Source organism: Tursiops truncatus, chromosome 13, assembly GCF_011762595.2.
Source record: "Tursiops truncatus isolate mTurTru1 chromosome 13, mTurTru1.mat.Y, whole genome shotgun sequence".
Lineage (NCBI taxonomy): Eukaryota > Metazoa > Chordata > Mammalia > Artiodactyla > Delphinidae > Tursiops > Tursiops truncatus.
Window position 1 is genome coordinate 47,084,765 of NC_047046.1, and position 18,156 is coordinate 47,102,920.

The window sequence follows — 18,156 nt, forward strand, 5'->3', positions numbered from 1 at the left end:
TACAAACAGATGGAGAGATATACCATGTTCTGGGATTGGAAGAATCAATATTGTGAAAATGACTATACTACCCAAAGCAACCTACAGATTCAATGCAATCCCTATCAAATTACCAATGGCATTTTTTACGGAACTAGAACAAATCATCTTAAAATTTCTACGGAGACACAGAAGACCCCGAATAGCCAAAGCAGTCTTGAGGGAAAAAAACGGAGTTGGAGGACTCAGACTCCCTGACTTCAGACTATACTACAAAGCTACAGTAATCAAGACAATATGGTACTGGCACAAAAACAGAAACATAGATCAATGGAACAAGATAGGAAGCCCAGAGATAAACCCACGCACCTATGGTCAACTAATCTATGACAAAGGGGGCAAAGATATACAATGCAGAAAAGACAGTCTCTTCAGTAAGTGGTGCTGGGATAACTGGACAGCTATATGTAAAAGAATGAAATTAGAACACTCCCTAACACCATAAACAAAAATAAACTCAAAATGGATTCGAGACGTAAATGTAAGACCGGACACTATAAAACTCTTAGAGGAAAATATAGGAAGAACACTCTTTGACATAAATCACAGCAAGATCTTTTTTGATCCACCTCCTAGAGTAATGGAAATAAAAACAAAAATAAAAAATGGGACATAATGAAACTTAAAAGCTTTTGCACAGCAAAGGAAACCATAAACCAGATGAAAAGACAACCCTCAGAATGGGAGAAAATATTTGCAAACAAATCAACGGACAAAGGATTAATCTCCAAAATATATAAACACCTCATGCAGCTCAATATTAAAGAAACAAACAACCCAATCCAAAAATGGGCAGAAGACCTAAATGGACATTTCTCCAAAGAAGACATACAGATGGCCAAGAAGCATATGAGAAGCTGCTCAACATCACTGATTATTAAAGAAATGCAAATCAAAACTACAATGAGGTATCACCTCACACCAGTTAGAATGGGCACCATCAGAAAATCTACAAACAACAAATGCTGGAGAGGGTGTGGAGAAAAGAGAACCCTCCTGCACTGTTGGTGGGAATGTAAATTGATACAGCCACTATGGAGAACAGTATGGTGGTTCCTTAAAAAACTAAAAATAGATTTACCATATGATCCAGCAATCCCATCACTGGGCATATACCCAGAGAAAACCATAATTCAAAAAGACACATGCACCCCAAAGTTCATTGCAGCACTATTTACATAGCCAGGTCATGGATGCAACCTAAATGCCCATCGACAGACGAATGGATAAAGAAGTTGTGGTACATATATACAATGGAATATTACTCAGCCATAAAAAGGAACGAAATTGAGTCATTTGTTGAGATGTGGACGGATCTAGTCATATAGAGTGAAGTAAGTCAGAAAGAGAAAAACAGATATCATATATTAATGCATGTACGTGGAACCTAGAAAAATGGTACAGATGAGCCGGTTTGCAGGGCAGAAGTTGAGACACAGATGTAGAGAACAGAGGTATGGACACCAGGTGGGAAAACCGTGGCGGGTGGGGATGGTGGTGTGCTGAATTTGGCGATTGGGATTGACATGTATACACTGATGTGTATAAAATTGATGACTAATAAGAAGCTGCAGTACAAACAAACAAGCAAAGAAAACAACTAATACTAAACTTTCATTGGGTTATTTGTGTGGAATTATGTTAATATAAATGTTTCAGACATTTATTTCAGACATTTATGAAATTTCTAAAAAAAGAAAAAAGACACTTGTCTAAGTAAAAATTTTAAACTCTTGAGTGGATACATATAACAAGCAAAGTCAACAGATAAGGTAAATGTAAATAAGAAAAAAATCTCTAGAATAATATAAACAGCACCTAGAAATTGGCAAGAATAAAATGACAACAGAAAAAGCAGCAAAAAATATGTCAATTTGCAGAAGAGCGAGTCTACATGATAAACAGACATTAAAAGGGCACAAAAATCACTAATGGTCAGGCAAATGCAAATTAACATAGCAGATTTCATTTTATGTCCATTAGTCTGACAAATATTTCTTTTAAACTTTATAACATCTAATGGTTGTCACAGGTTTGGAGAAATGGTATTCTCATACATCAGGGATGGAAATGAGAATTGTTACCGACTTTTTGGACAGCATTTGGGCAACCGCTGTTAAATCGGGTCCACTTCTGTGAATTGGGTTCTGATACTGGGATAGAAGACCCACTTTCCCTAAATAATTTTTTCTAAAAAGATTTCATTCTGGTCCTTGCATGTGAGATTAAGAGAATCAGGAAGACAGTGCCATCAAAGATGTTTGGGGGAGAAGTAAAAGATATGTGAGAGAAACCAGACTTCTATAGAAATAATGAACAAATTAACAACATCATGTACATGGAGGTTTAGTGAGACCAATAACTAGGAACAAGTTGAACACAAATGAACAGAAGAATGAGTATACCCGTACCATGGACTATTATGCAGCTGTTAACAAAGAATGAATTTGTTTTACACCAGATGATTTAGAAAGATTCCCATGAGTGACATAAACAAGAAGCCAAGAAGTATGTATAATACACAAGTATGTATAATATAATCCTGTTTTTAAAAAGCAATGACAGAATTTTGTTTCAGTATTGTCTTCGAATCAAGGTTGGTTGGATCCACGGACGCAGAACCCATGGATACAGAGGGCCACTGTACTACGGACATTTTTACTATGCGGACTTGAGCATCCACAGATTCTGGTATCTGCGGGGGTTTTGGAACCAATCCCCTGCAGATACTGAGGGAGGACTGTAAATCTAACGTCAGTGCAGAATTATATGAGTATAGAGGAAATATGAAAGATACTCCTGGATTATTAAAGTGGATTGTGTGGGCAGGCAGGGTTGGATTGGAGGAATGGGGGTTGATGTGAAGGGAGAAAGCAAAAAAACAAAACACAAAAGTGGTAGATAAAATGCCTTGTTTCTGTAAAATTATAAGAGTGTAAGAGAGAAAGAGAATCGAGGATGCAAGAGAGGACGGTCACCAAGTTATCTTAGGATGGTGGGACCTCAGATTATCTTTAGTTTTAAAATATTTCCATGCATTCAAATTTTTAATTGTGAATACATGATGTTTATAATTGGGAGAAATGAAGTTTTGTTTCATTGTGACAATTTAAAAAACTAAATAGACTATACATGATATTTATAACTTAATTCATATATTTCTCCTCTTCCCTCCCCCTCTAGTGTCCATTAACACGAAACTCCTCAGATAGCTACTGTATTCAACTGTATACAACCTGCTCAGATTGACAGCTTCCCAACAGGGTCAAGAAAAAAGACAGAAGACTGGGGGGAGGGGCAAGTACAATTCACAAGCTACCTGATCCCCTGTGAAGTTAATTTGAGGCTTCTTCTTTGGCACTAAAAGATTCTCTTAAAGTCATCTTGTACTGTGCTTTCAGCAACTGTCACCTCAAGCCTCTGATAAAGACAACTATTTATAGAGTCCTCAGGTGCCAAGTTGGCAGTGGGATAAGTATTTCATTCCTCCATCAATCACTGTCTATACGTAGAAAGAATTAAACCGGGCTTTCCTTCTCTTACCTCCAGTTCCCTTCTTCTTAAACATTACTACATCAAAGTCGACATTTGCACAGATATTCAACAGAGGAAATGAAACGACATTCAAACTATCATGTTTGCTTCTCTCCTGGTCTTGAAGTTATCTGTGAATCTCTAGTATTTATTCTCTCACATCAGCACTCAGATTCTAAGCTTCAACAGGTTCTCAATTTGCCAAAACCTAATGCTTACAAGAGAGAGAATAGGAAATGGAATAGAAAACGCTACCTGCCCTAAATGCAGCACTTCAGGGTTCATTATAGATTACATGTAAAAATAATGAAATATTTTTATAAACTTGTCTATTCATTCTTAGTCTTTAAAATTGAATAGTAATGAACCTAGTTTGTCAGCCTAGTTTTATGCAATGCAAAGGAATTTGTCAACAATGACGTACCAGTGGGAGCTCTCCATGACATGAATTCAAATTCTGTATGTATAATTATAGCTACGAACACACAACATGGTTTTATCAAGATTTTCATGAGATTATTGACTGGCCACAATGCAACACTGAACATAACATTTAAATCCAATATCCAACTCGATGAAGAAAAGTAAATTAACCACACTTATTCAATTTCAGAAACAGGTAATACCTATTTATGAACATTAACTGGAAAAAATAGAACAGAAGTTTATAAAGTGATTAAGCCCACCTGAAACCTGGAGATTACTTATAAACATCCTGCAGAAAAACCAGGAATAAAGGACACTAGGATTTTATTTTTATTACAGAAGCTTTAAAAAAACACTCTACCGAAAAACTAAACAAATAACTCATAAAATTCACAAATATGATAAAATCATTGAATTTATTCTACTAGTCATCAAAGCGATACAAATTAGAAAAAGTGACAACTTTTAAATTATCTAAATTAGCAAAGACTGAAAAACACCTATGATATTCAATGATGCACAATGATATTACTCATTCATTGTTAATGGTACAAACTTTCCCGGATACAATCTAGCAATACACATCAACAATCTAAAAAATAAATTTTTTTTAATCCCACTTCCAGGAATCCCAAATAATGAAATGATGTATAAAACTGACAAATTTAAGTATAAAGATAGCCTCAAAAACATAACACTCAAAACAACTAAATGTCTAACAAGTGGAAAATAGTCAAATCATGGTTAACTGGTAATAGAAGAATCACATTCAGTCATGACAATTTTATTTTCAAAGAATATTAATAATGAAAGAAAATGCTCATGATATAATGCAAAATTTTAAAAGTTTTACATATAGCTTGGTCTCACTTTTATATATATTCTCCATTTACATGGCATGCCTGCATAATAGGAAAATGTTAACAATGGTTACAGGACTTTCCTGGTGGCGCAGCAGTTAAGAATCCACCTGCCAATGCAGGGGACACGGGTTCGAGCCCTGGTCCGGAAAGATCCCATATGCCGCGGAGCCACTAAGCCCGTGGGCCACAACTACTGAGCCTGCGCTCTAGAGCCTGCGAGCCGGCACTGCAACGAAAAGTAGCCCCCGCTTGCCGCAACTAGAGAAAGCCTGCACACAGCAACGGAGACCCAACGCGGCCCAAAATAAATAAATAAAATTTAAAAAGAAAAAAAGGTTACATAACAAATTATATAACCTCTGGAATTAACACTGATATTCATTTCTGTCATTTTCTGTCTACAGAAAATGTTTCCAAATTTCTGTTTCTGTTTCCAAATTCTCTATAACAATGATATCTGGGGGGGAAATAGTATGTTTTAAAAAAAAAAACCGCCAAGCCTCTCTGGCAAAAGAAATAGAGCAGGAAAAAAAGCACCTTTAAAAAACTGGACACGGCTTCCCTGGTAGTGTAGTGGTTAAGAATCTGCCTGCCAATGCAGGGGACATGGACTCGAGCCCTGGTCCAGGAACATCCCACAAGCCGCGGAGCAACTAAGCCCGTGCACCATAACTACTGAGCCTGTGCTCTAGAGCCCGCAAGCCACAGCTACTGAAGCCTGCGAGCCACAACTCTGAAGCCCGCATGCCTAGAGCCCATGCTCCGCAACAAGAGAAGCCACGGCAGTGAGAAGCCCGCGCACTGCAACGAAGAGTAGCCCCCGCTCGCCGCAACTTGAGAAAGCCCACACGCAGCAACAAACACCCAATGCAGCCAAAAAAAAAAAAAAATTGGACAACTATCCCCATTGTGTATATCAGGTCTGGGACAAAACCTGACAAGCAGACAAACCAAAAAAGAATGTGAGAGTGCCTTCTAACAACAATTTCTTAGAGTATACAACTTTTCATGGCTTACTGATAAAGTACTTCCACCTCTAATAAGGGGCCTCTTAAATAGAACCGCTTTAAGGTTTTAGCTCAAGGATGAAGAGAGAAAAGTAAGTTGGGGCAAGAAGTTCCTACTCTCTTAGCTAAGGAAGAACCTGAACAAGGAGATGTCAAGGAATTAGGGCCCAAAGCATGACTTTTGTTTTTTTCTTAAGATGCACAGTAACTTTATTTATTTATTTTAAAATTAATTTTTATTGGAGTACAGTTGATTTACAATGTTGTGTTAGTTTCGGCTGTACAGCAAAGTCAATCAGTTATACATATAAATATCTACTCTTTTTTAGATTCTTTTCCCATATAGGTTATTACAGAGTATTGAGTAGAGTTCCCTGTGCTATACAGGAGGTTCTTACTAGTTATTTACAAGGCATGACTATTTTAGTAAGTTTTGAATAGGAGAAAAAAAGTAAAGAAAAGGCATCAAAGCAAAAATCTGAATGGCAAAAGCTGCTAGGCGGCTCCCAATATTCATTGCTTCCCTCTCCTGCAGTAAAAATCCCTGGGCACTGTGCCCAGTTAAGACTCCAGTTCTTTGCCTTCCTGCCCATATAGGAGTGTGTAAGTCCTGACCAATGAGATGTAAGTATGGTGCAGTCAAACATACCCTTTTTCCCTTCCTCCTGTCTGGGATGCAGACACGATCGCTGGAGCTCTAGCAGCCACTGAGAACCATAAAGTCAAAACTACCTCTGAGGGGCTTCCCTGGTGGCGCAGTGGTTGGGAGTCCACCTGCCGATGCAGGGGGCACGGGTTCGCGCCCCGGTCCGGGAGGATCCCACGTGCCGTGGAGCGGCTGGGCCCATGAGCCATGGCCGCTGGGCCTGTGCGTCTGGAGCCTGTGCTCTGCAGCGGGAGACGCCGCAGCAGTGAGAGGCCCGCGTACCGCAAAAAACAAACAAACAAACAAAAAACTACCTCTGAGGATGACAGAGCAGAAAGACATGAGGAGCCTGGGTCCTTGACTCTGTGGATCTGCCCTATCATCCTGGACCGTGTTCCTTTAGACTTTAGTTATATGAAAAAGAAATCTCCACCTTTTTTTTTTGGTCCCTGTTACATACAGTTGAAATTAACCTAAACTGATGTACCTGGCCATGCTGAGCTTGTGAAAATTTTTCTCTTGATCCTGTCTACTCTCAGTGGCTCCCTTCCTCTTAACAGACCAAAGACTGGACCAAAATAAACAGGAAAAAATAACAGCAGAATATCTTAATGAAGCTTTATGTTCTTTATTATTTTTAAATAAGTAATCTGAACCTTCTAGAGCTCTCGCCCTCTTTAGGCATAACTAATTGAATTGTTTTTAACTTGGGTCTGGTGCTTGACTGATTTTGTGGGTCGGTGGTCCAAGGTAAAAATGGATTCTGCATTACATTAAATGTTAACCTGAAACAAATTGAAGATTTCATAGCACAAGCTACTGGGGACGAGGAATGACAATGGAATAGATGTTAGGTCCTTGATTCCAGCCATTCCCTACTTGCCCATTGCTGCTAAAGGAAGAGAGTGGCAATTCAAAGTGAATATCAATCACGGAGTATAGCATCTGCATAGATGGATGGCCTGGAGTTATTCAAGTGAGCTTCCTCTGGCATTTCATTAACGTTTTTTTGAATGGATGACAAAAATCTCTTATAACCAGTGCTTCCTAATTACCTACAAGGTAACAAGATATGTTTAAAAATAGAAAAGTAAATATTTACCCTTTTCCAGTTACTCTTGGATATCTGAATCTGGTTCCCTGCTAGGAGGAAAATACTGTCAATGTGAACTAATTATCAAAAGCAAATTTTCATTTCTAACATCTTAAAGTCTGGTATTGAGAAAACTGTCACCTTGAAAAAAAAAGTCTGACCAAGGAAATTTTTCTCTACTGAGTGGAAAAAAACAACAGAATATAACCTATTTTAAATCTTCACAAGGATACAAACATAAGCGCGGCTCACAATTACATTCCTCTCTAAACTATAACCAGGGCTAATCGTAGTAACTTACTGTACACGTTAAATATTAGCCTGAATAACAACTAGCTTCATAACTATAAGACTTCACATTGCATTTTGAATTCAATAACTTGATATTTATTAAACAACCATTCAAGTCATCAAAGCCCAAGTGGTATTTAAATACTTCAAAGTAGGTTTAAGAAGTAGCAGAATCAATTAAAACGACTTGCGTGTAAGTATATATAAAGTAATTCATCCCCAAAACTAGAAAACAGCTCAGGAATATTGGTTTTTCCTTTTTATTTTACCACTATGTAATACTCCCGCAATGGCAGAAAAGGAAACTCATTGTCTGGGATTAAGACACTATGGTTTCAAGTCAATCTTGGGGCTATTCTAGGAAGATGACAACTGTATCAAATTAGCAGTTGTAGTTTTTTAACACTACTTAAATCAAGTGGCTTGTTTTGCTTAGAAGTAAAATCCCTGGTGCCCTGAGAAGATGAGACAATGGATAGTTAAATGGCTAGCTGACTCTCCAATCAGGTTTTTCTTTATTGTTTTAAGAGTTGACTAGTCCCAAAGATTTATGGTATTCTAGGTGATATAAGATTAAAAATTCAATGACATAGCTACATGTAATATGTAAAGAAGGCATCTTAATTTCAGAATGAAAGAACTAGTAAGAAAGCAAAAAAATCTGAAAAACTGAGTTGTAATTTCTAGAAATAACTTATTTACAACATTGATAATTAATGACCCTAAGAATCATGATTTCATCATGATGCTCTAACAGTCTCTCTTTTCCCTACTGCTAATTTTAGGACCTACCACCTTATCTCAAGTGGAACAAGCGTGAAGTTCTATGTCAGACTAGCAGAGGTCATAGACAGCTTTAGTAATACCGATATTTTGGACCTTAAAAATTTTAATACTGAAATTTGCTTATTAATTTATTACATTCTTACTGAATGCCTCCTATGTACCAGGCATTGTGCTTAGAAGCTAAGAAACAGTAAAAATTACCCTAAATACCTTTAACCTGAAATTCGAGTGAACAATCTTGTGAAACTGGGAAAAGGGGTGGAGGCTGAGATGTGGGGGGAGCATCTTCATGTGGAAATGTCATCTAAAAGAGGAGTTAATCCCATGAGATTTAAAAAATATTTTAGCAGGTATATTTTGTCAAGTATGACAAAATGATACATAAACCAGGAATAAAAGCTATTTTTCAAGTTGCATATAATAGCTGGTCTTCTTAAGATTGATAGCCCTGCTGAAGACGAGAGGGAGTTTATGATTCTTCCTAGAACTGCAGCTTACTAAGTGAAAAGACAGATACCTCAAGAATCTCAAACAAAAATAAACGAGTTTACAAGCTGGTCTACTAGAACTTGCTATTTCAACAAGGCAGCCAAATGAGGTAAAGAGACTAAAATACTCTCTTTAAACTATGATGCAGTTGATCACAATGGTCAAACCAGTTTTCCTTTTACAGATGAACTGAGCATCTTAAGATTTGTTTTACTGGTCATGTGGATACTCATTTAAGACTTTCAAAACAGCCATCTTACTTGAAAAGCAAGAGCATTCAAGGAGCCATGTCCAAATCTCGTCTTGTGGGTCTAAATGTTTACCTCCATCCACTGTCCTCCACAAGGTCCTCTCCTACTCTTTTTTCATAATTTTTAGGCATGGCCAACTAGAATACATGACGAGAGGAAAGTAAAAGTATATGGTATATAAAAGAATATTCAAGAGACTTTCTTCATAACCCACCTTGTGTATAACATCATACTAGGCACTTCTTTCCTGCTAATAGTTCTCCAACTGTAGGTGCTCCGAAAATCATCATCAATTCGATAAAAGAATCGATGAGTATGCACTAAAAAAAGATTCCAGTGTCTCAGTATCACTAGGTCAGGCTCACATGTGGTTCTGGATTAAGTTAAAACCTAAAGTTAAAACTAACTTCTTGGGCTTCCCTGGTGGCACAGTGATTGAGAGTCCGCCTGCCGATGCAGGCGACATGGGTTCGTGCCCCGGTCCGGGAAGATCCTACATGCCGCGAAGCCGCTGGGCCCGTGACCCATGGCCGCTGAGCCTGCGCGTCCGGAGCCTGTGCTCTGCAACGGGAGAGGCCACAACGGAGAGAAGCCCGCGTACCGCAAAAAAAACAAAACAAAACAAAACTAACTTCCTGTCTCTCCCAAACCCAATCTTGGTTGATTTAGTTTACAAGACTTTCTCTCTGATAAAGACCTTACACCACCTTTTTATAACCTGTGTATTACTAAGTCAATAACCTGGAATACTCAGAAGGAAATGGACTAAAGTCACACAGAACGTTTCCCTCAGCTTCTTTATCTGTAAGGATAGCAAAATCTGTTTATCATTCACTGGACTTCTGTTGCCTAAATGATAGGCAACAGAAGGGGAGGCTTCTGAAGCCTCCCCATCAACTGCTCTGAGCATGCACTATGTCAATCTTACATATACATTGTTTTAAAACACATATGTATTGGGAATTCCCCGGCAGTCCAGTGGTTAAGACTCCAAGCTTCCACCACAGGGGGCACAGGCTGGATCCCCGGTGGGGGAACTAAGATCCTGCAAGCCACGTGGTACGGCCAAAAAACAATAAATTAACTAAAAAACATAATAAAATACACATGTATTCACATATATTATTGCCTTTAACTATCATAGTAAGTAGATACATAAGATTGTAGGCTGCATGAGGACAGAGGTTTTTTTCTGTTTTGTTCCGTGCTACTGTCCCAATACCTATAACAGGGTTTGACACATAGTAGAGCCTTAATAAATATTAGCTTATTGAATAAACAGATTAATGAATAACTATGAGATTCATGGGCAAGTATAACGTACATTTTTTTTTCTGCATGAGAAAACTTTAATATCAATCAAAGGGATTAAGAGACTGCCCAAGATCACATGGCTAAGAAATGGCAATGCATGTAACTGAACGGAGGTTTCTAGGCTCCAAATCCAGTATCCTTTAAGCAACTGTCTCACCTGGGGCACACGTAACCTCTTACAACTTAGAATGCCAGGGGAAATGAAACCAAAGATAAGCACAGCACATCTTCCCAGAAAAAGACTTAGATTAAGTTACTTTAGAAAAAATTTTTTAATATATATTAAAGTAACACCAGTCATGGAGCAGATTTTGGGAATTTACATTAATTTCAAAGATAAAACTTGAATCTATAAACACCTTTGACATTTGCAAACAGCCACGTGGACCCTCACTGCCATCTGAGTGTCCACCTTGTTTCTGCACCATCAGCCCTCCAGGCACTTACATGGTAAAGTTAGAGAAGCAGCTCAGCAGAAAGCAAATACCAAAGCTCCCACAGTCCCAACACACCTGGGGCTTAGAGTCAACTCTGATTCCTCCACAAAGCTAGGAGGGCCAGACTGCTGCTAATTTATACGCAGCTGCCTCCAATGCCCACCATCTTTATTTCTCTCTCCCTGGCAATTCACGCAGCCTTGGTCTTCCTCCTTCTTTCAGCAGACAGGACCATAAGCTCACCTTTCACTGCTCTAGACCAGCATTCTTTGAACTGGGATATGTGTCTGAAGCAAAGCCAACACTTCCCAAGGGATTCACCATCATAGCTATACGTGAGTCAATTTCTAAATCCCCAACTTCCAAATATTCTCTTGTCTGAAAACTGATCTGCCTGAAACCAAGACTGGGATGGAGGGACATCCATCTCCTGATGAAGGGAAGCTGTCCTTCGTCATCTCCCCTTCGCAAAGCTCCTTCTCCCACTTTACAAAAGCAATGCGTCTACAGCGCCTTCACCAGATCTTTCTAATCTTCATTACCCCAGGGTGTAAAGAACACAGGGCTCAGGGCAACTAACAAAGGAACAAATTAAAAAGGTGATGCCTGTTGAGGATCAGGTCTCCAGCATTTAGGGAACTCCTTCTCTAAGACAGGTAATTTCCACTTGTTTGTTTTAAACAACCTGAAATATTTAAATAAAAAGAGGCTTATGGCCAAAAGAAATACAAAATACTACATTTCAATTTATATTCTTTTTTGTTACGTAAGACAGAGTGATCAATAAGACACTTTCATGCATAAAACTATATTACATTGGGAGACACTGCTTTGGGAAAGATCTCCAGTGTTCTCCTTATTTACTGCAAGTAATAAATCCTTCCTTCTACCAAAACAAACGAATAAACAAAAACACTATATTACATTGGGATAGAAGTCTGTAGGGGAAGGGAAATGGAAATATGAATTTAAGGAGAAAAAGGAAAGATGTAAGACTTTTACTGTTAAGAACTTACTCCTGCGTTTTTAAAAATGAATGATACTGGGAATTAAATATAGATCCCACTACAGAGTTTTTTAAATGATGTAACAATTTAAAAAGTCAACATTTACAATATGCTGAAAAATGACATCCTTTGCAACTATTTAAACTTAGGATGAAAAGTTTTAGCAATGAACTTAAAAACATGCTTAGGGTACAGGGTTTTACAGAATTTTTAGGCACTACAAGAGCAAAAAAGCTGTAAGAACACTGCTGTAGAACAACCCTTCAGAAAACCCTTCCAAGACAAAATATTGAAAAGACAGAGACAGAACAATTTCCCCACCTACCTAGCTTTGAGCGGGGATGGGCTGATGATGGGGTGAGGATTAGCATTCTCTCCACCCTCTTCTTAGTCATAAACACATTTGTTGAACCTGGTTCTGCAGCCAAGTTTCTAAAATTGATGATGAAGTTAGATATCTGATCTTAACTGCATTGCTGACGGGGATTAGACACTGGCTGAAGAGATGTATCTCACTCCTAAGGAGAACCGCTGGAGTACTTTTCTTTTAGTCTCCAGAAAGACTCATGAGACCATACCATAAAGGCGCACTAATTTTGTATTTATCTTATACGATGACAAATTTCGCCACTGGGGATGGAATACCGAATGCGTCTGACTGGCATTTCATTACTGACATGCATGAGGCAAAGAACTGGAAAGCTCTTACTTATTGTATAGTTAGTATGTTAAACATGGCAAATGTCCTAAGGAGTAATGTCGACAGACACATCTACATACCCTAAGCCCTCAGACTCTGCTTTTTCCCTTCTTTCTCAGATTCTGTACTCTCTTCTCCTCTGCCCCTTACCTCTTTTCAGCCACTCCTTTAGGAAGCAGAAAATCGTCTAGATACGATGGATGAGGCCAGCGCTTAATTCGCTGTCTATACTGTTTTAAAAATATTGACTTTCCTGTCCTCAAGCTCTCAGAGAGACAGTGGGGCTATTTAGAGCAGACGTTAGACCTACTCTAAATCTACTCCCATTTAGTAGAAGGAGGTAGTACAGTTTGAGATAAAAGGTGTCTTTAGAATCGGAAAGTCAGCTGAAAACCACAGTCCACCATTTACTAGGTATGTCGCTCAATTTCTCTAAATCTCAAGGCTCGCAAAGTCCTTAAAATGGGGTGCTAAGGATGAGAAATACATCAAGCACTTAGAAATGTACCAGCACATAGTAGGCCTTCAATAATCAACAGTTATGAAATCAGATGTTTAATGGTTTTAATGATTGTTTAAAACAGCCAACAGTTTTCTCTTGACATAATGTCAACTACTGTCATGTTTTTCCATTTCTTTGAAAACAAGTGATTTGGAAAATGACTACCTTTCATGTCTAAGTATAGGGTGTGCGTGTGTAAAATGTACCTGCAGTACTAAAACCGGCAAAAGGACACACACAGGACGACGACTGCACAAATTTCACATAGAGCATGGTGGCATATCCTTAACATGTTCTAAGCATTGCTATGAAACATTTTAAAACATAAGCATGGACTCTATCATCAGTTCTTTTAAAGTCTATCCAAATTTAATTGGTAATCTAACACTTCCCCCTTCAAATTAGCAGAGTTTTTTTTTTTTTTTTGGTTGTTTGTAAAATACTTATTGTTTTAAGGCTGTAGGGACACTGGTACTCCCAAAATTCTCATTTGTGTATACATGAGTACAACCTCTAAAGCAATTTGACAATGTGTATCAAGGACTTAAAACGGATCTACATGCTTACTCAGCAGGGAAGGAATACATACTAACCCAAACAAACAGATTTATGTACAAGAGTATTCATTACATCACAACTTAATAATAGTAAAAAATGAAGCCGCTTGATGTCCGCTGCAGGGGACTAGATATACAGCCATCATCCCATGGAACATCATGCAGCTTAAAAAAAATTAACAATGGGATTAAGTGAAAGAAACAAGGTATAAAGCAGTATTTGGCTATGATTCCAAATTTGTGTATGTCACTGTGATTCTCAAGCGGGAATAAGAGAAAATTTACAATAAAGAATTGGAATTACACGTAGTGATCAAAATCCACAGCTTGAAAGGACACGCTGTTAAGACTTGCTACCCACGTCCTAATTTTAAAAAGAAGTGTGGGATGAGTACACTGTTGATTCAGACCCTTTTTATGAATGGCGTAGAGAGGAAAGTGGATAATAAAGCTAACATGTCTGCAACTGGTATTCAGCCTCTTTAAACTTTCAGTTTAATGAAACTTTTGGGTGACTTTTACACCACACACACCAATGTTCACTACCTAGCTAGTAAGTTTTGGGGGAGTGTGCAGAGATGAGAGACGGTAGGAAAAGGTGAGGACTCACATAACCTTCCAATATGCACAATTTTGCATGGTGTAAGAGTAAATGAAACACTGTCAGCACACACACACACACTCTCTCTCTCTCTCTCTCTCTTTGATACTGATCTACAGACGCATATTTAAAGCACGCCCACTCTAAGCAGAAATGCCTCAACACACCACCTGACCCTCCCTGAACTCACGTGCACTTCATTACTACTTTTAAAACTCTTAGTTTATTCCCAAAGCCCACCACTACCACCACCAATCAAACAAGGCTAACACGCATGCCAAGACTGTTTTTCAGCGTTCATGAACTTTCCTGCCTTTATTTTTCACATCAGTACTTCAAATGTCTGATCTAACCCCACAGAAAAGAACGGGAACAAAAATGCCTTTGGACGTTTATACGTCTCATGTTACTCACTCCTGTACTCCAGAAAAGGAGTAACCCAAGTCCTTGTGACTTGAAATGACATCTTTCTGCTCAGTGCTGTTCTGACTTGGCCTGTGTGACCACAGCTCTATCTGCTTGCCCGCCAGCCTGCACCCAGGTGCTTCTGGCAGCCCCACAGCAGAAGCAAGCCTGTTTCTGCAAACAGTCTGAAATCGCACGAAGCCAACATCAACTGAAGTTATTACCAAAACACAAAGGACAAAACACACCTAAACTGCCACCTTACACGTCAGAACTCTCAAACTGAAAGGTATCTATTGCTTGACAGTATGCACATCCATCTACTCGATTGCAGATGTCAACCTGCAGAACAAACAGCTGGGAGACGTTTGGTTGGTTTCTGGTTGTCAATTTCAGGAAACACAAGCATTTCTTAGTTCCGAGCTCACGTTCCAAGTCAATACAGGTGTTGGTGTATTTTCAATTATTTTCCAGGCTAGAAAGGCGCTAAGCTAATAATTAACCTTAAGCATACCATCACCTCTGCTAAAAACATTTTCTACACACAGCCCTAAATTACTTTCTCTTCAGTTAAACAAAACAGACAAGCTGTAATAAAACGTCTCCGAGAAATGTGATCCCTGCCATTGGTCACCCAGGAGCCTTTCCCCTAAAATCTGTTCCTTCTTGTGGCGGAGGGGGAGGAGAGTATCCAAAATAAAGGTGCCACCCAAAGCACAATTATTTTGTAAGAAAGTTGCCTAAGATAACTCATACAGGGTTTCCCAGGTTGAGTAATTCTTGCAGGCGGGTGAAGAGAGACAGCTCGCCTCCAAGATTACTATCTGCAGAGGCTTCCCTTATGTTGAATTTTTTTTTTTTTTTTTTTGCGTCCTTTTAAATTATACTACTAGGGCTCTGATTTTCACACCTCTAAGCTGCTGCTGGGGGGAGTTGAGAGCGACGCGCCAGGGCTGCGGCAGCCGCTCGAGCCAAGTCCAACGCTGGGGGGCGGGCAGCCCACTCCCCACAGGGTCCCACCCTCCCGGGCACACGCGTGCAGAGACGCGCCGAGGCTGCGGTCCGCGGGCGGGGACTCACCGCTGTCCAGCCGCGCGATCTGGGGCAGTCGGTAAGTGCTGACCAGCAGGTCCAGCGGAACGGCCACGGAGCTCCACTTCACATCCTTGAGGCTGCAACCCAGCGAGGGCGCCGGGTCCATCTTCCCCGCCTCCTTCGGCCCCGCGCTCCCGCCGCCGCCGCCGCCTGCACCACCCGCGCCTCGGCGGCCGCCGCTGCTCGCACTTGCGGTCTGGGGCGCGCGGAAGGCGCCGGGCACTCTGGCCGCGGGCAGCCCGGGGGCGCGGCGGCGGGGAGGGAGGGGGCCCGCGGCCGGCTCAGCTGCCGCTGCGGGACATGGCCGGGCGCCCCGCGTGCCCTCAAGCCTGGAGAGGACTCGCAGCAAGCCGGCGGCGGCGGCGGGCGGCGGCGGCCGGGGTGTATGCGGCGGCTCCCGCTCCGCCTCCTCCTCTGGCCCCGGGTCTGCAGCTGCGGCGGCCGCCCGCTCTCCTCCTCCTTCTTTTACCCCTCCTTCCCTCCGCCTGGAGCGTGTGAGGAGGAGCCGCGGGTCTGAGAAACGCCATAGCAGCGTTCCCAGCACTGACTAATCAACAAGGTGCGAGCGACGCCTGCGCAGCTCGGGGAGACACCGCCCCCGCCTCCGCCCCCGCCTCCCCTGCACCACCCGCCCCGCCCCGCCCCGCTCCGCCCCGCCTCCCTCTCGGCCTCCTCCCGCTGTAGCCCGGCTGGCTCCGTTCGCCGTTGGCTCCCGGGTCTGGCCGCGGCTCAGGCGGCTCGGCGCGCTCTGCAAGCTTTAGCTCTCGCTCCCCCATCCGACCGTTCGGGGGCCCTGCAACCTCGCCCGGGCGCCACCGCGCGCCCGCACTCCTTCGCTACCCAGGGCCTGCCCGAAGGGCGCCCTGGAGGAACGCAGCGAGCTCAGGAATCTTTCTCAGTCTTCATGTCGGGCACTCTCCCGTCTACCCCGACCCTGTTAGCACTGGAGTTGCTACTACAGGACACAAAAAAGACCTGTTTGGTGCCCACCTCCTGAGAGTTCCACAGACAAACGAAGCTGGGAAAGGCAGGCGGGGACCATCCCCTGCCGTGTCCCCCGCCAGCCCTACAATTCTCCAGAAACGCAGCTGGTAGTTACCGCCAGCAGTCTAGACTTTGGCTGCTAGGCAGAATGGAAAAGGCCGAAGCACCGAGAAGCAGAAAGGTAATGAATGATGAGTACCCACGCAGGGGAAGGTGACTGTCGGTTTAGTACCTTCATTGTATGGACAAACTGCTGGAGACCGCAGAGGATGAGGCTAACAACAGCTGTGGACACGCCAAGGGTTACTGGGAGACGACTGGGACCAGATGTTTTCACATGCTTTTATCACTCATTTCTCTCCCAAGCTTAAAGGTTGGAATAGTTCCCGTTTTCTAGATACGCGTACCAGGACATTAGATAGTTTGGCAAGATTACACACTTGTAGATAGCCTTGCCGAGATACAACCCCACAGTCTGCCTTCCGTGACAAACACTCTGTTTTCCCTGATATTGCGTATGGCCTGCTTACTGCAGACAGAGCTCAGAATGTAAAGGTGGCTGTAAGATTCCTGCTTCTTCAGGCACATCCTGACATTTATGTGCTAATCTTTTTTTTTTTTAGCGTTATTTTACACCGGCAGAGGTGAATGATGGCCAGGTGAAAGGGTTACATATCAGTTCTTTATATTTTTCAATATGTATTCAGTGTTCAGCGCATGTAAGACAAAACAGCACCTGCTTCGCCCGCCCAAGGGGACTTGAAAACATCCGCTGCCTTTCAGTGGGCTGGCTTAGTTCTGTGCCAATGAATAAACCTCTCCATAGCAATTAAAGAAAAACACGGAGATTCTTCTACTCCCACTTTCCCTGTCCTCTCACTTTGAAATACTGGCGATGATTTTCACAAAAGTCTTCTGCTGAAAGTTTTGACCTTTCTGTCACTGATGTTAAGTTTTTGGAAAAGTCTTGAAAAAAAAGTGGGAAAGATTTTAGTGTCGGTTTTACTCAGAATCGCAGGTCCATAAAGTTCTAAGTTTTGCCCACAGAAAGAAGAATTTTTGAAAACTTAAAGGAGCTAAGTGCCAGCTAATTTTTTTTCTATCTAAATATTTAATCATTTCTGGAAAT

At 41.2% G+C, this 18,156-nt stretch overlaps 1 protein-coding gene across 3 annotated transcripts in view; it reads right to left on the reverse strand.

Annotated features, from left to right (window-relative positions):
* Positions 1–16,578, reverse strand: part of GAREM1 (GRB2 associated regulator of MAPK1 subtype 1) — a 209,513-nt gene extending 192,935 nt beyond the window's left edge. Inside the window, exon 1 of one of the 3 annotated variants that reach the window (XM_033837656.2) lies at positions 16,029–16,578. In XM_033837656.2, coding sequence (XP_033693547.1) covers positions 16,029–16,149 — 121 coding nt within the window. In that variant the 5' untranslated portion in view covers positions 16,150–16,578. The remainder of the gene's footprint in view (positions 1–16,028) is intronic. The other 2 variants (XM_033837654.2, XM_033837655.2) reach the window with 2 other exon arrangements.
* Between the last annotated feature and the right edge of the window lie 1,578 nt (positions 16,579–18,156).